The 26,304-nt window shown below is 47.1% G+C and overlaps 1 protein-coding gene across 3 annotated transcripts in view; it reads left to right on the top strand.

Moving 5' to 3' along the window:
• Positions 1 to 26,304, top strand: part of LOC112261279 (zinc finger protein 827-like) — a 104,350-nt gene that overhangs the window by 67,619 nt on the left and 10,427 nt on the right. For all 3 annotated transcript variants that reach the window (XM_042329662.1, XM_042329661.1, XM_042329663.1), the window contains exons 6-11: positions 1,386 to 1,631; positions 3,529 to 3,583; positions 3,959 to 4,059; positions 9,075 to 9,218; positions 12,207 to 12,381; positions 12,930 to 13,096. In XM_042329662.1, the coding sequence (XP_042185596.1) occupies positions 1,386 to 1,631; positions 3,529 to 3,583; positions 3,959 to 4,059; positions 9,075 to 9,218; positions 12,207 to 12,381; positions 12,930 to 13,096 (888 nt within the window). The remainder of the gene's footprint in view (positions 1 to 1,385; positions 1,632 to 3,528; positions 3,584 to 3,958; positions 4,060 to 9,074; positions 9,219 to 12,206; positions 12,382 to 12,929; positions 13,097 to 26,304) is intronic.

The raw sequence follows: 26,304 nt of genomic DNA, 5'->3' as shown, positions 1-26,304 counted from the left end.
GGTCTGATGAAATAAAAATAGAACTGTTTGGGCATAATGACTATCGTTATGTTTGGATGGAAAAGGGGTAGGCTTGCAAGCCGAAGAACACCATCCCAACCGTGAAGCACGGGGGTGGCAGCATCATGTTGTGGGGGTGCTTTGCTGCAGGAGGGACTGGTGCACTTCACAAAATAGATGGCATCATGAGGAACAAAAATGATGTGGATATATTGAAGCAACATCTCAAGACATCAGTCAGGAAGAAAAAGGTTGGTCGCAAATGGATCTTCCAAATGGACAATGATCACAATGATCATTCTCTCTACTATTATTCTGACATTTCATATTCTTAAAATAAAGTGGTGATCCTAACTGACCCCAGACAGGGCATTTTTACTAGAATTAAATGTCAGGAATTGTGAAAAACTGAGTTTAAATGTATTTGGCTAAGGTGTATGTAAACTTACGACTTCAACTGTATATATAACACACACACACACCAGTGAACCTGTGCCGGCTGCCTAGCTCCCTGAGCCAGTGTGTGATCTGGTGATGCCCTCTAGCCCTACATAATAACATAACTAGACAATATCCACTCAGGAACGGAGTGCTTTAGGGGTTGAATGGATGTTATGGCTTTATTAAACATTTTGGGAATTCCAACCATTTTCATTTGGATTCAGGCTCGTATTATTTTGAGGAGGTTAAGTGAGGACAGTCCGGAGTTTAGAGTGCTCCTGATGGATGGAGATTGAAGTACGAATGGAATGAGAGATCTTGTCTGATTAAATGTACAGAATGTCCTCAGGGTATGTTAAAGGCATTAACAAGTTTTTTTTAAAGGTTATTTCTCTTTGGACATCCATGAGGTAATATGAAGTCTATGTAGGGTTTGTATGATAAATGAACTTTGCTATCTATATTTTGTGAATGAGACTCATCCATGCATCATCTGTAAAATGCAGAGATTAGGCCATTACCGGGAATCAAATCCACTTACTAGTCAGCTTTGAGGAAAGCCAGTGGAGTTGTAGACAGTATAAATATATTATAACCTTTTGGATAAAACAGAACTGGCTTTTCTCAAACTATAAGGCAAATTACTTCCCTCACTACCCAGGTTAAAGCCATGATGCCTTATTCCCGTGTTTATCAAGAATGGTCCCCCACCCAAAGAACATCCAGCCAACTTAACTCAACGGTGGGAAGCTTTGGAGTCAGCATCCCTGTGGAACGCTTTTGACACCATGTCCTGATGAATTGGGGCTGTTTTAAGGGGATAGGGGGGTGCAACTCAATATTAGGAAGGCGTTCCTAATGTTTGGTGTACTCAGTGTAGATAGGAGTTGTCACAGGAACTCATAGATTCAACCCTGTCCCTCTCGTCCAATCCCCTACCCCAGAAAGCAACAAGGACGCCGCCCACTACCAGAAGGTGATGGTGAAGGCGGAGCCTATGGAGGTGGACCCGACCAGCGGCCCAGCCCCGCCCTCTTCTCACCTGCTGGCCTTCAGCACTTTAGGGCCGTGTGAGAAGAGCGAGCCAATGGTCAGCCTCCCTGAGGCGTTGTCCCGCCCCCAGAAGCAAGACCTCTTCTCTCAGGACATATCGGTGAAAATGGCCTCCGAGCTCCTCTTCCAACTCTCAGGTGCGTAATGTTCTCTATGATACACAACACACAAACGACACACACAATATCTCAAACATACACACACATGTACACACACACGTACCCTCACACACCTCTCTGACTACATTCACACACACCTCTCTCTGGTACCTCAGTGCTCAGTGTCAACCTTGAAATGTGGTGTGATACTTAGCCATAAAACCTATATGTTTCTCTTCTATCCTCTGGAGGCTCTGCGGTTAGGAGACACTATATATTACCTGTAATGTGCTCTGTAGGTTTTATACACACTTCTTCCCTGCTTGGCTGTGACCATGACATTGAGGCGGCTGTTTGAATTGCAGCTGTTTGTATTGCCTAATGGCAGAGCACTGAAGTGGAGCCTGCATACACTTCAGGGGTGGGGGGGGTACAGAAGACCCAGGCCATGCCCCCCAGCTCTATCCCCCCAGCTCTGATTGCTACGCCTAAATGCCTTATACAGTAGCACCTCGGAAATTGTGGCAAAAAAAATCTCTCCAGCGAGAGAGATGCACACAACGATGAGAACGCAAGTACACACACACAGATATGCACGCAGACACACACAAGCCCACATGGGGAGCAGTGTCTACAAAGTGCCTGTCTTCCCCCACGTCCCTCCCTCCTTCTCCTTCTCTATCCCTCCTTCTCTCTTTCTTCCTCGACTCCTTTTCAAACATGTCGGCTCAAGCACACTTGGCTGCACACACTAGCCCCCCGATTTCTCCCGTGTGGCATCACCATGGCAACGCGGAGAGACCTCTGTCCTTGGCGAACCGTTTGACGGAGAGGGGTGTTAGGGAGTGGGGGCGAGGGAGGGGTTAGGGAGTGGGGGCGAGGAGGGGTTGGGGGGGCAGCGACTAGAGCAGTGCCACCCAGGGAGCAAGAGGCTGCTTTAATGAGGTCATCACTAGTAGGCTGCTGAAGCCAAGGGACAACCATACACCTTCCCTGGGTTTTATTACTCTGACCATAGAATTAGGAATTTGAATACTAGAATGGACATGAAAGTTCTTATGACAGCATAAAAGGTCAGCCATTTTGGTCAGGGAGTTGGTCAACCAGTGTGCCGTGATGAGATATTGTGTAAAACAATCATTTTGAAGATTGTCTGCACAGTATGTTTGTTAGCCAAGTGGAATGATTTAAGTGGAATGATTCCAATAAGTCTTTTAAAATGTCTAATTTTTCAAACCAATATGCCAACATTCCATACTAACAATGCAGTCAATCCACAGCCACTGGCTGAAATCAGTTGATAGGATTTAGACAAGTTGTAAATGCAACAAGTACTGATATTGTATCATATTATAAACACTCACATCTTTCCAAGAAAACAAACTGAGAGACATTAATGGTCCGTTTACATATATTTCATAGGCTATTTATACAGTCTAAAACCTGTACAAACTTTATAATTATATGAGATTATTTCAGGTTAAAAAAAATAATCACATGCCTTTTATTTTTCTACATAAGTGAAATCAGGAAATGTGTCACCTATGACTCTTACTACCATTAATTCCAATTAGACTGGTTTGGATTTCTCCCTGGCCACAATGGCTGCCATTTTTATACCATTCTGGAACTTTGAGGGTTTATGACACAGCCCCTCTAGTAATTGAATATGATCTCTTTGACTTTGACCACTTAAAACAGTATATACCAAGGCAACAGGACAAACATGCAACTTCCCTGGGTTTTTATACAGCATGTTACTTTGACCACAATGTTACTATACGCTACAATCTGGGATTGATTTTTCAGCTAAATGGTTAGGGAAATGTCACGTTGAATAATCAATATGTCCTGAATAACTGCTTCGTGGTTCCATCATGATTTGTCATTGTTGTTAATGACCCTCTTTGATATTGTGATGTTTTTTGTGTTGCAGAAAAAGTCAGCAAAGCCAACGACCACAAAGACAGCAACATGGTGGGCATAAGCAGGTAAGACAACAACAACAAAAATATGTTGTTTTGTCACATACACTGGATAGGTGCAGTGAAAGGTGTTGTTTTACAGTGTCAGCCATAGGACTACGGCGCCCTTGGAGCAAAATCTGTCCAGGTTAAGTGGCTCGACAGATTTTCACCTTGTTGGCTTCTTTTCCGCTTAGCTGCTATTTCTACAGTTAGTCTGTTTTGGTATATGGCTTATGGTTTAATTGAGATTGGGAGGCCTGGAGCTCTGCAACTTTATTTAAAAAATAATTTGCATATTGATTGCATATTGCTATCATATTTTAGCGTAAGCATTTGTTTTAGTTATGGAGCTGTTATAGCATGATACTGCTCTGACTGTGGTTGTGTGTCCACTCCTAGCCCCTTCCTGGACGAGCGTTTCAGACAATCCCCCTTCAGCCAGCGCTCCAAGTCCTCCTCCCCCGCAGAGGCCAGCTCCTCTGCTAGGACAGCCCTCCACGGTGAGAGACACACTCACACATATCATTACTGTCAGACAGACAGATGAAATTCAGTGGGCAGACTACTATAGTGAGCCACACACTCAGAAAGACACACACACACACACACTCCAGACAGACACTCATAATGTAGACATGCAGTCAGAATGTTGGCCCTCACAGCTAATTACAGTAACCTCCCACCCTCCTCAGCCACATCTCCACCTCCCCAGGCCTTTCCTCGCTCTCTCACACATCTACCCAGCCATGAGGCCTCAACTCTGGCCAACCCTCTCTTCCTCCACCCCTCTTCCTCCATTCCTCCACCTCCCGTCTCACTCACACATCTACCCAGCCTTGGGGCTCCCTGCCCTGGACAGCACTTCTGTCCCCTCCCCTGGCCCTGGAATGGGAATGCTCTGTGGCTGTCCCTATGGTGCCTGTGGCAGGCAGGCAGAGATACAGAGGGTAATTAGCCTGTGCCAGCCTCACCCGTCTCTCCCTCCATCACCATCCACCAGTTAATTAAAATCTGATTGGCTTCTACGTGTCAAGGGTGTCCTGATAGTTAATTCGCCCAACCGACGGTCTCCCTTCCCAGGGTGCAACGTGCAGAGCCGTGTCTTCACTCTTTCTCTCTCTTTTATCGCTCTCATCTTTTCTCTCTCTCTCCCTCTCCCTGTCTCTTCCCGATGCCCAGTTCTTTCTCTTGTCTCCTTCAACCATCTTTTCTCTGCTTTTGGATTGCACTTTTCTCTTTTCCTGCTCCCTCTATCCCCTCCCTCTCTCTCCCTCTGTCTCTCTCCTAGGGGTGCAGTCAGTCACATAGCTGTGTTCTGTGCTAAGGGTAGTGACCCTCCCCAGTGCTCCCATTAACCCAGTTTCCCAGTATCACCCCAGCACCACTCATTATCCAGGCAGTTACTCTGAGAATCCCTGTATTACTGAAACACCACTTTATGACAATTCAAACAGTTGCATGGTTGGATTTCATAATGACTGGTGCATTGTACCACTTTGCCCATACATTTCCACATTGAAAATGTGACCATCTCTGTGTGGCGGTAATTGTGGCTGTTTACAGCAAGTGTGTGTGTGTGTCGTGATGGTGGCGGCTGTCCTTCCTCTCCCCCTGTCCCAGGTCAAGCTCCAGCCAGCCTTTCGGAGGCCGTGCGTCCGTCCGTCCCTCCCTCCCTCCCCTCTCCCTCGTTCTCCAGCTCTAATAACACTAATTAAACCATTAACCACTTCAAGGCCCACTCCGGTCCTCTAATTGCCCGATTATCAGAGCTTTGGCTGGGGTTGCTTGGCCACTGTGGCCCCAGGATGGCCCCTAGACCCTGTCCATGGGCTCCAGTCACCCTGGATGACCCCCACCCGACCCTGCCTCGCCCAGCCTCTCAACCCCTCAGGACAGCTAATGTGATTATGTGGTCTGAGGAGATGAGATACAAGTCCCTTAAGGATCTCTGTGCCCATTCAGTACTAAGCCACACAAACGGAGGTAGAAGGAGGAAGAGTAAGGGAGAAGCCAATCCAAGACCGGCGTGCGGGGGGGGGCATATCACCATGGTGAAGCCTGTCGGTGAGACTTAACAGACAAGGGGTTTGGTGAATCTTTGATAGAGCTCAGAGCATCACCACTCTGCAGCCACTGATTCAAGGGGTCAAGTCCTCATGTGGGTCATACTGAAAAGTGTACTAATAAGTCATACACACACACCCACACCCTCCCCTCTACTCTGCCAACTCACATGCAGGGACACATACATATATATACACACACCCACCCACCCACACACTCCCACTGGTATGTCAGGTTGTGAGTCACAGAGTATGGCAGGTCCAGGGGCCCTTATGAGGAGTGACTCAGTCCCTGCAGAAGGATTACAACTAAGGAATATATTACTAGTTGTGTTATTACTGTATAGCCACTTGACTGAAATATTGTAGAATACCATCAGGGCACAGGCTTGTGTTTAGTTTAGTTTTGTGTGGATGAGGGTGTGCATTGACGTGGGGGTTTTATAATGGTGTGTAGTGCTCATTCACTGAGAGATTCCCACACTTCACTTCAGGTAGCTACAGACACAGTAGGCTCTCTGCTCTATTCCAACCAGCACATGTCCAGACAGATAAAGATGGAATTGTCTTTTAGTATCCCTCCCTCTGGTCTCTCTCCTTCTCTTTTTTCAGAGAGAGAGAGAAGTCCAGACCTGTCAGCAGCATACAACTCTAGCTAGACGACCTTGAGACTTCTCCATCTCCCCCTCTGTCTTTCTCCAAGGCCAGTACATCTATTCTTTAATGCCTCCACCATTAAATCTCCCCCAAAATAACAGAGAATGGAGCCTCCTAGCCGCTCCCCCCACCCCCATCAAACCACCAGCTTGCATCTTTTATGACAGCCTTCGTTAAAACAAATGAATTTAGTGACGGAGGGTGACTCCAATAACTAGCCCTTTTTTTGTCTTCCGCAGTTAACGTCAAGATGCCTGTACCCGCAAGTCAGACTGAAAACAGTCAAGAAGATATTTTTTCTGTGGTTTAACAGTAGATTCATGCTAGATGACAATAACAATGGTTCTTTTTTTGATTCTCTACTTCAAAAGAATGCAACACCTTTGACCCTTTGCTAAGCCCCGCCCCCCTGGTTACTGTGGGTACAGTCATTTCTGTACTTACCATTTGACTATTATTTATAAGCTAACGCCGGGTAAATAGTGGACTTAAAGGGCTGATTTCCTGTGTTCCATATTAAATGTCCCTATGTGAAAGACCATCCTGTGTGGAGTACGGTATAGTCAGTCCACTCTCCCCTTAACCTGTCACTGAGAACAATATGATCCTAGGTAGTGTGGTGCCAGGCGTCCATTTGAGACTAGCTGCATTGTGTCAATGACGGAAGCCCTCCCTGTCCATTTATTTATTTATTTACCTGATGGAGGAGAGGGGGATAAAGAGAGAGGAGGAGTGGCATGGAATCCTAATTGAGAGCTGTGCCTTCATCAGAAGGTTAATTCTATATCTCTTCTTGTCATGTTCTCCCTTTTCTCTCGCTTTCTCTTCCTCTCTCACGCTTTCCCCACACCTCCGTGCCTCCCTCTCTTCTCTTCTCTCTCTCTCTCCTCTTCTCCCTCTCTATTATGCTTTCTCACTCTCTCTCTCTCCATCCCTGCTGTATCCCTGGGTGGTTGTGTATTACTATATAGTCTGATTAGCATGGACAACCACACACTAGAGGGCTTAGGACTGATGGGTGATGGAGCACACACAGAGAGAGAGAATATCAAGGGGCACACTGTGGTATAGTCTGATTATCATGGAGATGAGAACTTGAGAAGGCTATAGTGTTGGTATGAGAAAGATTAGAGTAATATGGAGCAAAGTTGAGGGTTGGAGTAATATGGAGCAAGGTTGAGGGTTGGAGTGGAATTGGCGTAATATGGAACGAGGTTGAGGGTTGGAGTAATTTGGAACGAGGTTGATGGTTGGAGTAATTTGGAACGAGGTTGAGGGTTGGAGTAATTTGGAGCGAGGTTGAGGGTTGGAGTCATTTGGAACAAGGTTGGGGGTTGGAGTCATTTGGAACGAGGTTGAGGGTTGGAGTAATTTGGAACGAGGTTGAGGGTTGGAGTAATTTGGAACAAGGTTGAGGGTTGGAGTAATTTGGAACGAGGTTGAGGGTTGGAGTAATTTGGAACGAGGTTGAGGGTTGGAGTAATTTGGAACGAGGTTGAGGGTTGGAGTAATTTGGAACGAGGTTGGGGGTTGGAGTAATTTGGAACGAGGTTGAGGGTTGGAGTAATTTGGAACGAGGTTGAGGGTTGGAGTAATTTGTAACGAGGTTGAGGGTTGGAGTAATTTGGAACGAGGTTGAGGGTTGGAGTAATTTGGAACGAGGTTGAGGGTTGGAGTGGAATTGGAGTAATATGGAACACGGTTGAGGGTTGGAGTAATTTGGAACGAGGTTGAGGGTTGGAGTAATTTGGAACGAGGTTGAGGGTTGGAGTAATTTGGAACGAGGTTGAGGGTTGGAGTAATTTGGAACGAGGTTGAGGGTTGGAGTAATTTGGAATGAGGTTGAGGGTTGGAGTAATTTGGAACGAGGTTGAGGTTTGGAGTGGAATTGGAGTAATATGGAACACGGTTGAGGGTTGGAGTAATTTGGAGCGAGGTTGAGGGTTGGAGTAATTTGGAGCGAGGTTGAGGGTTGGAGTAATTTGGAGCGAGGTTGAGGGTTGGAGTAATTTGGAGCGAGGTTGAGGGTTGTAGTAATTTGGAGCGAGGTTGAGGGTTGGAGTAATTTGGAACGAGGTTGAGGGTTGGAGTAATTTGGAACGAGGTTGAGGGTTGGAGTAATTTGGAACGAGGTTCAGGGTTGGAGTAATTTGGAACGAGGTTCAGGGTTGGAGTGATTTGGAACGAGGTTCAGGGTTGGAGTAATTTGGAACGAGGTTCAGGGTTGGAGTGATTTGGAACGAGGTTGAGGGTTGGAGTAATATGGAACCAGGCTGAGGGTTTGAGTGGAATTGGAGTAATTTGGAACAAGGTTGAGGGTTGGAGTAATATGGAACAAGGTTGAGGGTTGGAGTAATATGGAACAAGGCTGAGGGTTGGAGTGGAATTGGAGTAATATGGAACGAGGTTGAGGGTTGGAGTAATTTGGAACGAGGTTGAGGGTTGGAGTAATTTGGAACGAGGTTGGGGGTTGGAGTAATTTGGAACGAGGTTGGGAGTTGGAGTAATTTGGAACGAGGCTGAGGGTTGGAGTAATATGGAACACGGTTGAGGGTTGGAGTAGAATTGGAGTAATATGGAACAAGGTTGAGGGTTGGAGTAATATGGAACAAGGCTGAGGGTTGGAGTGGAGTTGGAGTAATATAAAACAAGGTTGGACTCCATTCCATTTCAGTTGCTGAATGCTTTCCTACAATATGGACTTTCAGGTCGCCTCCCGGTGCAGGTTATGAGAAAGTTGTGAGTAAAATATGGTAAACTGTGACGGTGACTGTACTCTGTCTGTGTGTTTCCAGACCCAGAGAAGGACACCGGAGAGCCGGGGGGGAACGGGATATCCCAGGGGATACTGAGCAGTCAGCAGCTCTACCCCTGTCCTGTCTGTGGCAAGGTGTTTGGCAGACAGCAGACCCTGTCCAGACACCTGTCTCTACACACAGGTGAGTCCACTAACACACACACTCCCTTTCCATCTCTACGTACAGTTCCCTGTGTGTGTGTTGTGACATGTCTTGTCAACGTTCCCTTGGCGTGTGTGTGACTGTGTGTGTAATACCCTGTAAAAAGTAAATAAGGTTTACTAGACTGGATTACCCTCTCCTTTAAAGAGATTACCACCATGATTAGTCTCAGTGGGAAAACTGCCCGCCTAATTACCAAGCCAGAAGGCTGCTTTGCATCCCAGTACACACACTGGACACACAAACATGTGCAATATCGGATGCGCACACACATATTTGTTTGTTTATTTATTTTTATATATATACATACATACATACATACATACATACATACATACATACATACATACATACATACATACATACATACATACATACATACATACATACATACATACATACATACATACATACAGTGGGGCAAAAAAGTATTTAGTCAGCCACCAATTGTGCAAGTTCTCCCACTTAAAAAGATGAGAGAGGCCTGTAATTTTCATCATAGGTACACTTCAACTATGACAGACAAAATTTGAAGAAAAAAATCCAGAAAATCACATTGTAGTATTTGTAATTAATTTATTTTCAAATTATGGTGGAAAATAAGTATTTGGTCACTCAACTCGTCGTGTTTGGAGGACAAAGAATGCTGAGTTGCATCCAAACACCACCATACCTACTGTGAAGCATGGGGGTGGAAAAATCATGCTTTGGGGCTGTTTTTCTGCAAAGGGACCAGGACGACTGATCAGGCCATGTATTGTGAGATTTTGAGTAAAAAACCTCCTTCTATCAGCAAGGGCATTGAAGATGAAATGTGGCTGGATCTTTCAGCATGACAATGATCCCAAACACACCACCCGGGCAACGAAGGAGTGGCTTCGTAAGAAGCATTTCAAGGTCCTGGAGTGGCCTAGCCAGTCTCCAGATCGCAACCACATAGAAAATCTTTGGAGGGAGTTGAACGTTTGTGTTGCTCAGCAACAGCCCCAAAACATCACTGCTCTAGAGGAGATCTGCATGGAGGAATGGGCCAAAATACCAGCAACAGTGTGTGAAAACCTTGTGAAGACTTACAGAAAATGTTTGACCTCTGTCATTGCCAACAAAGGGTATATAAAGTATTGAGAAATGTTTGTTATTGACCAAATACTTATTTTCCACCATAATTTGCAAATAAATTCATTAAAAATCCTACAATGTGATTTTCTGTATTTTTTTTTTCTTGTTTTTTCTGTCATAGTTGAAGTGTACCTATGATGAAAATTACAGGCCTCTCTCATCTTTTTAAGTGGGAGAACTTGCACAATTGGTGGCTGACTAAATACTTTTTGCCCCACTGTGTGTGTGTGTGTGTGTGTGTGTGTGTGTGTGTGTGTGTGTGTGTGTGTGTGTGTATATGTATACATACATACACACACACACACGCGCACTGAGTGGATGGAGTCATACACACAGTTACAGTAGGTGTACATGCAGAGTGTAACAACATTGGGGCCATACCGTATCTGATGCAAAACCACATACTACTGTGTCTGTACATGCTTTTATGGATATTAATACATTTACATACATGAATACATATACATACATATTAATACACAGAAAACATACACTGAGTGGACAGAACATTAAGGACACCTTAATATTGTTGCCCTCAGAACAGACTCAATTTGTCAGTGATATGGACTCTACAAGGTGTCGAAATCGTTCCACAGGGATGCTGGCCCATGTTGACCCCAATGCTTCTTACAGTTGTGTCAAGTTGGCTGGATGTCCTTTGGGTGGTAGACCATTATTGATACAGATGGGAAACTGTTGAGTGTGAAAAACCCAGCAGCGTTGCAGTTCTTGAAGAAAACCGGTGCGCCTGGCACCTACTACCATACCCCGTTTAAAGGCATTTCAATCTATTGTCTTGCCCGTTCACCCTCTGAATGGCACACAAACACAATCCATGTCTCAATTGTCTCAAGGCTTAAAAATCCTTCTTAAACCTGTCTCCTCCTCTTCATCTACATTCTACACTGATTGTAGTAGATTAAACAAGTGACATCAATAAGGGATCATAGCTTTCACCTGGATTCACCTGGTCAGTCTGTCATGTAAAGAGCAGGTGTTCATAATGTTTTGTACACTCAGTGTATAAATACATGTAAATACATGTGAACACAGCACACACTCTACCGTCTAAGCGATCCATTGGATGAGAGATCCAAACAGAGGTCCTGACTCTCAGTGGTTCAGATCAGAGATCTCCACTCCCCTGGCATTACCACAAGTCTAAGGGTCATTGCTGTAAAAGATAATGCATTCTCAATTTTAATTTTATTTAAATTGGTCTTTTTAATGCACCCGCATTTATGTAAAAACCTACATATTCTTGTGCATGAAAGCGCATGGTCCACACACACAAATACAAAACGCGCACACACACTCTGACACACACACTCCCCCTGTGAGTGGGTTGTTTGGCTGAGAACAGCTTGGGCACACCACAGAGAGCAGAAACGGGGGCATATGTCATCATGATGGTTGTTTTTGGTTTACCCGGGCCACAAAGGTTCCCTGGCTTCATGTCCTCGGGCAAAGTGTGTGTGTGTATGTGCGTTTAGTTAATAGCTGACGTAATAGGATTTGTGTGTGTGTTTTGTTTGTGTAGTCCACTAAGCAGACATTCTCATGCAGGGGGACGTACTCATTGTATTTGTGTGTACGTGATGAGGACGCATGTTGTTTGCGTACGTACGTGTGCCTGCATGCGTTTTGTATATGGCGTACGTGTTACACGTACGTGTGTGTACGAATGTGTGTCCCCATGTCTCTGTAGACCCATCTCTCGCTCTCCCTCTCTTTCTCCCTCTCCCTCTCTCTCTCGCTCTTTCTCCCTCTCTCTCTCTCTCTCTCGCTCTCTTTCTCCCTCTCTCTCTCTCTCTGACCTTGTGTCTGTCCGTCCGTCTGTCCTTGCAGAGGAGCGGAAGTATACGTGTCACCTGTGTCCTTATGCAGCCAAGTGCAGAGCCAACCTCAACCAGCACCTGACCATCCACTCTGTCAAGCTGGTCAGCACCGACGCAGAGCAGATGGTCAGCGCCGTCGCCACCGCTGAGGGACGAGACGGGAAGACCTTCCCCTATTACTACAGGTGCTGCTGCGCTGAATGAAAGAAACACTCCAAAGAAACATTGAATGGGCCAGATGCTCCATTTTGGATTTCTACTAGAGTCTGGTCGACGCACCTGTTCTCAGAGCGGTAGTCACAAGAACTGTCCCTGTACTAATGTACACAGACCCGTAATAAAGGTCTGTCCCTATAGTTTTTGGCGAGTACGTGTTCATCCATAGCAGGCGTCAAAGATTTCACGTGTGTGTGTGTGTGTGTGTGTGTGTGTGTGTGTGTGTGTGTGTGTGTGCACAGAAGATCTATCCGTATTAAGACTGACACATGCAATTTACTGATCCCATAAATTGGGATCAGTAATGTAAACCATGGACTGTACATGACTGACCTATTTCTTTACTGGTCTGAGGTCAGGCTTTGGGGTTTGATTGGGAATTAATGATGTCTTCTCGCCTCTATAACCTGGTCTGAGATCAGCATTTGGTCTATGTTCATTCCCTCTCTCCTTTCCCCTCTAGCTGTGACCTGTTCTGAGATCAATGTTTAACCCCTCCCTCTTCCTGTCCATCCAGCTGCCATGCGTGTGGTTTCCAGACGGGGCTGAATGCCCAGTTCGTCAGCCACATGTCTCTCCACGTGGACAAGGAGCAGTGGATGTTCGCTCTGTGCTGCAGCGCCTGTGACTACGTCTGTGTGGAGGAGAGTGACATGAAGTCCCACGTCAGTCACGGACACACAGGTAGATCATCTGTCTTCTGCTCAGGCATGTATTGTGTGGAGAGATGGCTTTGGTCCACCTCTTGTCCCTGGGGGCAGCAATAGGACGAAGTCAGCTTGTACAACCAACTTGATGGCATTTCTTTTCCAGCTGAACTTGGTTTTGCTGCCGTCGAATTGTTCCAAATTGTATTGATTCCCTTCCTGAAGCGTGTATCTATCTGCTCGCTCGGACTCATGGGTTTTAAAGTGCTGTTTTGGTGTAAGGATAGGCTAGAAAGAGGGGGTTTATACATTTTCTTACACCCTGTCTATACCTTTTACCTCCATGAGGAGGACTGGAGAAGTCTGCACCTCGGATCGTAGCCAAACAATGTTTTAAAGCTTTCAGAAGAGACCAACCTTTCAGAATGATTCTCAGATCAGCTGTGACATGTTGTTGGTAGGGAGCTGTTGGGGGAGTGTTGCAGATTGAGGTGCTACTGCTGACTGTTCAGAGTAGAAACAGCTAGTTTAGTTTACAGCCATTTATAGTATAGGGAACCAACATGTTCAGTTTCAACACACTGAACTGATGTGACAATAAAGTAAAGCTTCATAAAACGAGTCCCTTCCCGGGAGAGAGAGGAGACTCTGTGACTCTGTAAACTACCCAAACAGAAACAACTTCCACTTTGAATAACAAAACACGTAGATTATTTTCCCCCCTTCGACCTTCCCTGGACTTTTTAAAGCCACTGGTCCAAAACCCAGCCTGTCAATGTGTTTTTTTTAATCCGTAGCGGCTTTGTCCGGTTTATCGTCTGACGCGGTTGCCCGTCTTGCCCTTCCGTGGCAGTGTGTGTGTGTGGGATTGTCCGGTAGTGTGGTAGACAGCTGAGGGGTCCTCACGGAGGCCGGGGAGCGACCTTGTTTATCTACGATTGCTGCCCCTTATCGTGCCTGAGGGGAAAAATCAATAGGCCCTCTGGTCCGTCAGAGGCAGGCCAGGGTTCACACACACACACACACACACATTCTTACCCTCTCTCACACAGACACAGAGTGGTGAGTCCATATCGAAGCTTGGCATTTAGGCTACCCTCCACCCTCTAGCAAACATGGCTGCTGAAAACACACCACATTGGGGCTGTAGAAAAGACTGCTGGGTGTTATTTGTCAGCTGATAGTGTTTGGACACCACATCTCCCCCAGCCAAGCTCCAGACAGACATGGAAACGGCTGAACTCAGCAGGTGTTGCGCCTGAAGTTGGCCCCCGCTAAGATGTGTGTCAGCCACATGGGCAAGGGGTCAGACTGGTGGCCCCACAGCAGGAAGCCTGGCTGCTGCAAGGAACAGGACAGAGATACTGTGTGTGTGGTGGTACAGTAGGAACAGGACAGAGATACTGTGTGGTGGTACAGTAGGAACAGGACAGAGATACTGTGGTGGTACAGTAGGAACAGGACAGAGATACTGTGTGTGGTGGTACAGTAGGAACAGGACAGAGATACTGTGGTGGTACAGTAGGAACAGGACAGAGATACTGTGTGGTGGTACAGTAGGAACAGGACAGAGATACTGTGGTGGTATAGTAGGAACAGGACAGAGATACTGTGTGGTGGTGGTACAGTATGAACAGGACATAGATACTGTGTGGTGGTACAGTAGGAACAGGACAGAGATACTGTGTGTGTAGTGGTACAGTATGAACAGGACAGAGATACTGTGTGTGTGGTGGTATAGTAGGAACAGGACAGAGATACTGTGTGTGGTGGTACAGTAGGAACAGGACAGAGATATTGTGTGTGTGGTGGTATAGTAGGAACAGGACAGAGATACTGTGTGTGGTGGTATAGTAGGAACAGGACAGAGATACTGTGGTGGTACAGTAGGAACAGGACAGAGATACTGTGGTGGTACAGTAGGAACAGGACAGAGATACTGTGGTGGTACAGTAGGAACAGGACAGAGATACTGTGGTGGTACAGTAGGAACAGGACAGAGATACTGTGGTGGTACAGTAGGAACAGGACAGAGATACTGTGTGTGTGGTGGTACAGTATGAACAGGACAGAGATACTGTGTGTGTGGTGGCACAGTAGGAACAGGACAGAGATACTGTGTGTGTGGTGGTACAGTAGGAACAGGACAGAGATACTGTGTGTGCGGTGGTACAGTAGGAACAGGACAGAGATACTGTGTGGTGGTATAGTAGGAACAGGACAGAGATACAGTGTGTGTGGTGGTACAGTAGGAACAGGACAGATACTGTGTGGTGGTACAGTAGGAACAGGACAGAGGTACTGTGGTGGTACAGTATGAACAGGACAGAGATACTGTGTGGTGGTACAGTAGGAACAGGACAGAGATACTGTGGTGGTACAGTAGGAACAGGACAGAGATACTTTGGTGGTACAGTAGGAACAGGACAGAGATACTGTGGTGGTACAGTAGGAACAGGACAGAGATACTGTGTGGTGGTACAGTAGGAACAGGACAGAGATACTGTGGTGGTATAGTAGGAACAGGACAGAGATACTGTGTAGTGGTGGTACAGTATGAACAGGACATAGATACTGTGTGGTGGTACAGTAGGAACAGGACAGAGATACTGTGTGTGTAGTGGTACAGTATGAACAGGACAGAGATACTGTGTGTGTGGTGGTATAGTAGGAACAGGACAGAGATACTGTGTGTGGTGGTACAGTAGGAACAGGACAGAGATATTGTGTGTGTGGTGGTATAGTAGGAACAGGACAGAGATACTGTGTGTGGTGGTATAGTAGGAACAGGACAGAGATACTGTGGTGGTACAGTAGGAACAGGACAGAGATACTGTGGTGGTACAGTAGGAACAGGACAGAGATACTGTGGTGGTACAGTAGGAACAGGACAGAGATACTGTGGTGGTACAGTAGGAACAGGACAGAGATACTGTGGTGGTACAGTAGGAACAGGACAGAGATACTGTGTGTGTGGTGGTACAGTATGAACAGGACAGAGATACTGTGTGGTGGTATAGTAGGAACAGGACAGAGATACTGTGTGTGTGGTGGTACAGTAGGAACAGGACAGATACTGTGTGGTGGTACAGTAGGAACAGGACAGAGATACTGTTCAAATCAAATCAAATCAAATCAAATTTTATTTGTCACATACACATGGTTAGCAGATGTTAATGCGAGTGTAGCGAAATGCTTGTGCTTCTAGTTCCGACAATGCAGTAATAATGAGCAAGTAATCTAACTAACAATTCCAAAAAAAAACTACTGTCTTATACACAGTGTAAGGGGATAAAGAATATGTACATAAGGATATATGAATGAGTGATGGTACAGAGCAGCATAGGCAAGATACAGTAGATGATATCGAGTACAGTATATACATATGAGATAAGTATGTAAACCAAGTGGCATAGTTAAAGTGGCTAGTGATACATGTATTACATAAGGATGCAGTCGATGATATAGAGTACAGTATCAACGTATGCATATGAGATGAACAATGTAGGGTAAGTGACATTATATAAGGTAGCATTGTTTAAAGTGGCTAGTGATATATTTACATAATTTCCCATCAATTCCCATGATTAAAGTGGCTGGAGTAGAGTCAGTGTCATTGACAGTGTGTTGGCAGTAGCCACTCAATGTTAGTGGTGGCTGTTTAACAGTCTGATGGCCTTGAGATAGAAGCTGTTTTTCAGTCTCTCGGTCCCAGCTTTGATGCACCTGTACTGACCTCGCCTTCTGGATGACAGCGGGGTGAACAGGCAGTGGCTCGGGTGGTTGATGTCCTTGATGATCTTTATGGCCTTCCTGTAGCATCGGGTGGTGTAGGTGTCCTGGAGGGCAGGTAGTTTGCCCCGGTGATGCGTTGTGCAGACCTCACTACCCTCTGGAGAGCCTTACGGTTGAGGGCGGTGCAGTTGCCATACCAGGCGGTGATACAGCCCGCCAGGATGCTCTCGATTGTGCATCTGTAGAAGTTTGTGAGTGCTTTTGGTGACAAGCCGAATTTCTTCAGCCTCCTGAGGTTGAAGAGGCGCTGCTGCGCCTTCCTCACGATGCTGTCTGTGTGAGTGGACCAATTCAGTTTGTCTGTGATGTGTATGCCGAGGAACTTAAAACTTGCTACCCTCTCCACTACTGTTCCATCGATGTGGATGGGGGTGTTCCCTCTGCTGTTTCCTGAAGTCCACAATCATCTCCTTAGTTTTGTTGACGTTGAGTGTGAGGTTATTTTCCTGACACCACACTCCGAGGGCCCTCACCTCCTCCCTGTAGGCCGTCTCGTCGTTGTTGGTAATCAAGCCTACCACTGTTGTGTCGTCCGCAAACTTGATGATTGAGTTGGAGGCGTGCATGGCCACGCAGTCGTGGGTGAACAGGGAGTACAGGAGGGGGCTCAGAACGCACCCTTGTGGGGCCCCAGTGTTGAGGATCAGCGGGGAGGAGATGTTGTTGCCTACCCTCACCACCTGGGGCGGCCCGTCAGGAAGTCCAGTACCCAGTTGCACAGGGCGGGGTCGAGACCCAGGGTCTCGAGCTTGATGACGAGCTTGGAGGGTACTATGGTGTTGAATGCCGAGCTGTAGTCGATGAACAGCATTCTCACATAGGTATTCCTCTTGTCCAGATGGGTTAGGGCAGTGTGCAGTGTGGTTGAGATTGCATCGTCTGTGGACCTATTTGGGCGGTAAGCAAATTGGAGTGGGTCAAGGGTGTCAGGTAGGGTGGAGGTGATATGGTCCTTGACTAGTCTCTCAAAGCACTTCATGATGACGGATGTGAGTGCTACGGGGCGGTAGTCGTTTAGCTCAGTTACCTTAGCTTTCTTGGGAACAGGAACAATGGTGGCCCTCTTGAAGCATGTGGGAACAGCAGACTGGTATAGGGATTGGTTGAATATGTCCGTAAACACACCGGCCAGCTGGTCTGCGCATGCTCTGAGGGCGCGGCTGGGGATGCCGTCTGGGCCTGCAGCCTTGCGAGGGTTAACACGTTTAAATGTCTTACTCACTTCGGCTGCAGTGAAGGAGAGACCGCATGATTCCGTTGCAGGCCGTGTCAGTGGCACTGTATTGTCCTCAAAGCGGGCAAAAAAGTTATTTAGTCTGCCTGGGAGCAAGACATCCTGGTCCGTGACTGGGCTGGGTTTCTTCCTGTAGTCCGTGATTGACTGTAGACCCTGCCACATACCTCTTGTGTCTGAGCCGTTGAATTGAGATTCTACTTTGTCTCTGTACTGGCGCTTAGCTTGTTTGATAGCCTTGCGGAGGGAATAGCTGCACTGTTTGTATTCAGTCATGTTACCAGACACCTTGCCCTGATTAAAAGCAGTGGTTCGTGCCTTCAGTTTCACACGAATGCTGCCATCAATCCACGGTTTCTGGTTAGGGAATGTTTTAATCGTTGCTATGGGAACGACATCTTCAACGCACGTTCTAATGAACTCGCACACCGTATCAGCGTATTCGTCAATGTTGTTGTCTGACGCAATACGAAACATCTCCCAGTCCACGTGATGGAAGCAGTCTTGGAGTGTGGAGTCAGCTTGGTCGGACCAGCGTTGGACAGACCTCAGCGTGGGAGCTTCTTGTTTTAGTTTCTGTCTGTAGGCAGGGATCAACAAAATGGAGTCGTGGTCAGCTTTTCCGAAAGGGGGGCGGGGCAGGGCCTTATATGCGTCGCGGAAGTTAGAGTAACAATGATCCAGGGTCTTTCCACCCCTGGTTGCGCAATCAATATGCTGATAAAATTTAGGGAGTCTTGTTTTCAGATTAGCCTTGTTAAAATCCCCAGCTACAATGAATGCAGCCTCCGGATAAATCGTTTCCAGTTTGCAGAGAGTTAAATAAAGTTCGTTCAGAGCCATCGATGTGTCTGCTTGGGGGGGATATATACGGCTGTGATTATAATCGAAGAGAATTCTCTTGGTAGATAATGCGGTCTACATTTGATTGTGAGGAATTCTAAATCAGGTGAACAGAAGGATTTGAGTTCCTGTATGTTTCCTTCATCACACCATGTCACGTTGGCCATAAGGCATACGCCCCCCGCCCGTCTTCTTACCAGAGAGATGTTTGTTTCTGTCGGCGCGATGCGTGGAGAAACCCGCTGGCTGCACCGCTTCGGATTGCGTCTCTCCGGTGAGCCATGTTTCCGTGAAGCAGAGAACGTTACAGTCTCTGATGTCCCTCTGGAATGCTACCCTTGCTCGGATTTCATCAACCTTGTTGTCAAGAGACTGGACATTGGCAAGAAGAATGCTGGGGAGTGGTGCACGATGTGCCCGTCTCCGAGTCTGACCAGAAGACCGCTTCGTTTCCCTCTTTTTCTGAGTCGTTTTTTTTTTTTTTGGTCGCTGCATGTGATCCACTCGGTTACACTGGTTGTAAGGCAGAACTCAGGATCCGCATCGCGAAAAACATATTCTTGGTCGTACTGATGGTGAGTTGACGCTGATCTTATATTCAGTAGTTCTTGTCGGCTGTATGTAAAGAAACCTAAGATGACCTGGGGTACTAGTGTAAGAAATAACACGTAAAAAAAACAAAAAACTGCATAGTTTCCTAGGAACGCGAGCGAGGCGGCCATCTCTGTCGGCGCCGGAAGTGCGCTGTGTGTGTGGTGGTACAGTAGGAACAGGACAGAGATACTGTGTGTGCGGTGGTACAGTAGGAACAGGACAGAGATACTGTGTGGTGGTACAGTAGGAACAGGACAGAGATACTGTGTGTGTGGTGGTACAGTAGGAACAGGACAGAGACACTGTGTGGTGGTACAGTAGGAACAGGACAGAGATACTGTGTGTGGTGGTACAGTATGAACAGGACAGAGATACTGTGTGGTGGTACAGTAGGAACAGGACAGAGATACTGTTTGTGTGGTGGTACAGTAGGAACAGGACAGAGATACTGTGTGTGTGGTGGTATAGTAGGGGAGGACAGAGATACTGTGTGTGGTGGTACAGTAGGAACAGGACAGAGATACTGTTTGTGTGGTGGTACAGTAGGAACAGGACAGAGATACTGTGTGTGGTGGTATAGTAGGGACAGGACAGAGATACTGTGTGTGGTGGTACAGTAGGAACAGGACAGAGATACTGTGTGTGTGGTGGTACAGTAGGAACAGGACAGAGATACTGTGTGTGGTGGTACAGTAGAAACAGGACAGAGATACTGTGTGTGTGTGGTGGTACAGTAGGAACAGGACAGAGATACTGTGTGTGGTGGTACAGTAGGAACAGGACAGAGATACTGTTTGTGGTGGTATAGTAGGGACAGGACAGAGATACTGTGTGGTGGTATAGTAGGAACAGGACAGAGATACTGTGTGTGGTGGTACAGTAGGAACAGGACAGAGATACTGTGTTTGTGGTGGTACATTAGGAACAGGACAGAGATACTGTGTGTGTGGTGGTATAGTAGGAACAGGACAGAGATACTGTGTGTGTGGTGGTATAGTAGGGACAGGACAGAGATACTGTGTGTGTGGTGGTATAGTAGGGACAGGACAGAGATACTGTGTGTGGTGGTATAGTAGGGACAGGACAGAGATACTGTGTGTGGTGGTACAGTAGGAACAGGACAGAGATACTGTGTGTGTGGTGGTACAGTAGGAACAGGACAGAGATACTGTGTGTGTGGTGGTACAGTAGGAACAGGACAGTGATACTGTGTGTGTGGTGGTACAGTATGGACAGGACAGAGATACTGTGTGTGTGGTGGTACAGTAGGAACAGGACAGAGATACTGTGTGTGTGGTGGTACAGTAGGAACAGGACAGTGATACTGTGTGTGTGGTGGTACAGTATGAACAGGACAGAGATACTGTGTGTGTGGTGGTACAGTAGGAACAGGACAGAGATACTGTGTGTGTGGTGGTACAGTAGGAACAGGACAGAGACACTGTGTGGTGGTACAGTAGGAACAGGACAGAGACACTGTGTGTGGTGGTACAGTATGAACAGGACAGAGATACTGTGGTGGCACAGTAGGAACAGGACAGAGATACTGTGGTGGCACAGTAGGAACAGGACAGAGATACTGTGGTGGCACAGTAGGATCAGGACAGAGATACTGTGGTGGCACAGTAGGAACAGGACAGAGATACTGTGGTGGTACAGTAGGAACAGGACAGAGATACTGTGTAGAGATACTGTGGTGGTACAGTAGGAACAGGACAGATACTGTGGTGGTACAGTAGGAACAGGACAGAGATACTGTGTGTGTGGTGGTACAGTAGGAACAGGACAGAGACACTGTGTGTGTGGTGGTACAGTAGAAACAGGACAGAGATACTGTGTGTGTGTGGTGGTACAGTAGGAACAGGACAGAGATACTGTGTGTGTGTGGTGGTACAGTAGGAACAGGACAGAGATACTGTGTGTGTGTGGTGGTACAGTAGGAAAGGACAGAGATACTGTGTGTGTGGTGGTACAGTAGGAACAGGACAGATACTGTGTGTGTGGTGGTACAGTAGGAACAGGACAGAGATGCTGTGTGTGTGGTGGTACAGTAGGAACAGGACGGAGATACTGTGTGTGTGGTGGTACAGTAGGAACAGGGCAGAGATACTGTGTGTGTGGTGGTATAGTAGGGACAGGACAGAGATACTGTGTGTGTGGTGGTATAGTAGGAACAGGACAGAGATACTGTGTGTGGTGGTACAGTAGGAACAGGACAGAGATACTGTGTGTGTGGTGGTATAGTAGGGACAGGACAGAGATACTGTGTGTGTGGTGGTATAGTAGGAACAGGACAGAGATACTGTGTGTGGTGGTACAGTAGGAACAGGACAGAGATACTGTGTGTGTGGTGGTACAGTTGGAACAGGACAGAGATACTGTGTGTGGTGGTACAGTAGGAACAGGACAGAGATACTGTGTGTGGTGGTATAGTAGGGACAGGACAGAGATACTGTGTGTGTGGTGGTACAGTTGGAACAGGACAGAGATACTGTGTGTGGTGGTATAGTAGGGACAGGACAGAGATACTGTGTGTGTGGTGGTACAGTAGGAACAGGACAGAGATACTGTGTGTGTGGTGGTACAGTAGGAACAGGACAGAGATACTGTGTGTGTTGGTACAGTAGGAACAGGACAAGGATACTCTGTGTGTGGTGGTACAGTAGGAACAGGACAGATACTGTGTGTGTGGTGGTACAGTAGGAACAGGACAGAGATACTGTGTGTGTGGTGGTACAGTAGGAACAGGACAGAGATACTGTGTGTGGTGGTACAGTAGGAACAGGGCAGAGATACTGTGTGTGTGGTGGTACAGTAGGAACAGGACAGAGATACTGTGTGTGTTGGTACAGTAGGAACAGGACAAGGATACTCTGTGTGTGGTGGTACAGTAGGAACAGGACAGATAATGTGTGTGTGGTGGTACAGTAGGAACAGGACAGAGATACTGATACTGTGTGTGGTGGTACAGTAGGAACAGGACAGAGATACTGTGTGTGGTGGTACAGTAGGAACAGGACAGAGATACTGTGTGTGTGGTGGTACAGTAGGAACAGGACAGAGGTACTGTGTGTGTGGTGGTACAGTAGGAACAGGACAGAGATACTGTGTGTGGTGGTACAGTAGGAACAGGGCAGAGATACTGTGTGTGTGGTGGTACAGTAGGAACAGGACAGAGATACTGTGTGGTGGTACAGTAGGAACAGGACAGAGATACTGTGTGTGTGGTGGTACAGTAGGAACAGGACAGAGATACTGTGTGTGGTGGTACAGTAGGAACAGGACAGAGATACTGTGTGTGGTGGTACAGTAGGAACAGGACAGAGATACTGTGTGTGTGGTGGTACAGTAGGAACAGGACAGAGATACTGTGTGTGTGGTGGTACAGTAGGAACAGGACAGAGATACTGTGTGTGTGGTGGTACAGTAGGAACAGGACAGAGATACTGTGTGTGTGGTGGTACAGTAGGAACAGGACAGAGATACTGTGTGTGTGGTGGTACAGTAGGAACAGGACAGAGATACTGTGTGTGTGGTGGTACAGTAGGAACAGGACAGAGATACTGTGTGTGTGGTGGTACAGTAGGAACAGGACAGAGATACTGTGTGTGTGGTGGTACAGTAGGAACAGGACAGAGATACTGTGTGGTGTGGTGGTACAGTAGGAACAGGACAGAGATACTGTGTGTGGTGGTACAGTAGGAACAGGACAGAGATACTGTGTGTGGTGGTATAGTAGGAACAGGACAGAGATACTGTGTGTGTGGTGGTACAGTAGGAACAGGACAGAGATACTGTGTGTGGTGGTATAGTAGGAACAGGACAGAGATACTGTGTGTGGTGGTACAGTAGGAACAGGACAGAGATACTGTGTGTGTGGTGGTACAGTAGGAACAGGACAGAGATACTGTGTGTGGTGGTACTGATACTGTGTGTGGTGGTACAGTAGGAAGGACAGGACAGAGATACTGTGTGTGGTGGTACAGTAGGAACAGGGCAGAGATACTGTGTGTGTGGTGGTACAGTAGGAACAGGACAGAGATACTGTGTGTGGTGGTACAGTAGGAACAGGACAGAGATACTGTGTGTGTGGTGGTACAGTAGGAACAGGACAGAGATACTGTGTGTGTGGTGGTACAGTAGGAACAGGACAGAGATACTGTGTGTGTGGTGGTACAGTAGGAACATGACAGAGATACTGTGTGTGTGGTGGTACAGTAGGAACAGGACAGAGATACTGTGTGTGTGGTGGTACAGTAGGAACAGGACAGAGATACTGTGTGTGGTGGTATAGTAGGAACATGACAGAGATACTGTGTGTGTGGTGGCACAGTAGGAACAGGACAGAGACACTGTGTGTGTGTGGTGGTACAGTAGGAACAGGACAGAGATACTGTGTGTGTGGTGGTACAGTAGGAACAGGACAGAGATACTGTGTGTGTGGTGGTACAGTAGGAACAGGACAGAGATACTGTGTGTGTGGTGGTACAGTAGGAACAGGACAGAGATACTGTGTGTGGTGGTACAGTAGGAACATGACAGAGATACTGTGTGTGTGGTGGCACAGTAGGAACAGGACAGAGACACTGTGTGTGTGGTGGTACAGTAGGAACAGGACAGAGATACTGTGTGGTGGTACAGTAGGAACAGGACAGAGATACTGTGTGTGTGGTGGTACAGTAGGAACAGGACAGAGATACTGTGTGTGTGGTGGTACAGTAGGAACAGGACAGAGATACTGTGTGTGTGGTGGTACAGTAGGAACAGGACAGAGATACTGTGTGTGGTGGTACAGTAGGAACAGGGCAGAGATACTGTGTGTGTGGTGGTACAGTAGGAACAGGACAGAGATACTGTGTGTGTGGTGGTACAGTAGGAACAGGACAGAGATACTGTGTGTGGTGGTACAGTAGGAACAGGGCAGAGATACTGTGTGTGTGGTGGTACAGTAGGAACAGGACAGAGATACTGTGTGTGTGGTGGTACAGTAGGAACAGGACAGAGATACTGTGTGTGGTGGTACAGTAGGAACAGTGCAGAGATACTGTGTGTGTGGTGGTACAGTAGGAACAGGACAGAGATACTGTGTGTGGTGGTACAGTAGGAACAGGGCAGAGATACTGTGTGTGTGGTGGTACAGTAGGAACAGGACAGAGATACTGTGTGTGGTGGTACAGTAGGAACAGGACAGAGATACTGTGTGTGGTGGTACAGTAGGAACAGGACAGAGATACTGTGTGTGTGGTGGTACAGTAGGAACAGGACAGAGATACTGTGTGTGTGGTGGTACAGTTGGAACAGGACAGAGATACTGTGTGTGGTGGTACAGTAGGAACAGGACAGAGATACTGTGTGTGTGGTGGTACAGTAGGAACAGGACAGAGATACTGTGTGTGGTGGTACAGTAGGAACAGGACAGAGATACTGTGTGTGTGGTGGTACAGTTGGAACAGGACAGAGATACTGTGTGTGGTGGTATAGTAGGAACAGGACAGAGATACTGTGTGTGTGGTGGTACAGTAGGAACAGGACAGAGATACTGTGTGTGTGGTGGTACAGTAGGAACAGGACAGATACTGTGTGTGTGGTGGTACAGTAGGAACAGGACAGAGATACTGTGTGTGTGGTGGTACAGTAGGAACAGGACAGAGATACTGTGTGTGTGGTGTAGGAACAGGACAGAGATACTGTGTGTGGTGGTACAGTAGGAACAGGACAGAGATACTGTGTGTGTGGTGGTACAGTAGGAACAGGGCAGAGATACTGTGTGTGTGGTGGTACAGTAGGAACAGGACAGAGATACTGTGTGGTGGTACAGTAGGAACAGGACAGAGATACTGTGTGTGTGGTGGTACAGTAGGAACAGGACAAGGATACTGTGTGTGTGGTGGTACAGTAGGAACAGGACAGAGATACTGTGTGTGTGGTGGTACAGTAGGAACAGGACAGAGATACTGTGTGTGGTGGTACAGTAGGAACAGGGCAGAGATACTGTGTGTGTGGTGGTACAGTAGGAACAGGACAGAGATACTGTGTGTGTGGTGGTACAGTAGGAACAGGACAGAGATACTGTGTGTGGTGGTACAGTAGGAACAGGGCAGAGATACTGTGTGTGTGGTGGTACAGTAGGAACAGGACAGAGGTACTGTGTGTGTGGTGGTACAGTAGGAACAGGACAGAGATACTGTGTGTGGTGGTACAGTAGGAACAGGGCAGAGATATAGTGTGTGTGGTGGTACAGTAGGAACAGGACAGAGATACTGTGTGTGGTGGTACAGTAGGAACAGGGCAGAGATACTGTGTGTGTGGTGGTACAGTAGGAACAGGACAGAGATACTGTGTGTGGTGGTACAGTAGGAACAGGACAGAGATACTGTGTGTGGTGGTACAGTATGAACAGGACAGAGATACTGTGTGTGTGGTGGTACAGTAGGAACAGGACAGAGATACTGTGTGTGTGGTGGTACAGTTGGAACAGGACAGAGATACTGTGTGTGGTGGTACAGTAGGAACAGGACAGAGATACTGTGTGTGTGGTGGTACAGTAGGAACAGGACAGAGATACTGTGTGTGGTGGTACAGTAGGAACAGGACAGAGATACTGTGTGTGTGGTGGTACAGTTGGAACAGGACAGAGATACTGTGTGTGGTGGTATAGTAGGAACAGGACAGAGATACTGTGTGTGTGGTGGTACAGTAGGAACAGGACAGAGATACTGTGTGTGTGGTGGTACAGTAGGAACAGGACAGATACTGTGTGTGTGGTGGTACAGTAGGAA

Source organism: Oncorhynchus tshawytscha, linkage group LG11, assembly GCF_018296145.1.
Source record: "Oncorhynchus tshawytscha isolate Ot180627B linkage group LG11, Otsh_v2.0, whole genome shotgun sequence".
In the NCBI taxonomy this organism is placed as follows: domain Eukaryota; kingdom Metazoa; phylum Chordata; class Actinopteri; order Salmoniformes; family Salmonidae; genus Oncorhynchus; species Oncorhynchus tshawytscha.
This window is presented reverse-complemented; position numbering and strand designations above follow the sequence as displayed.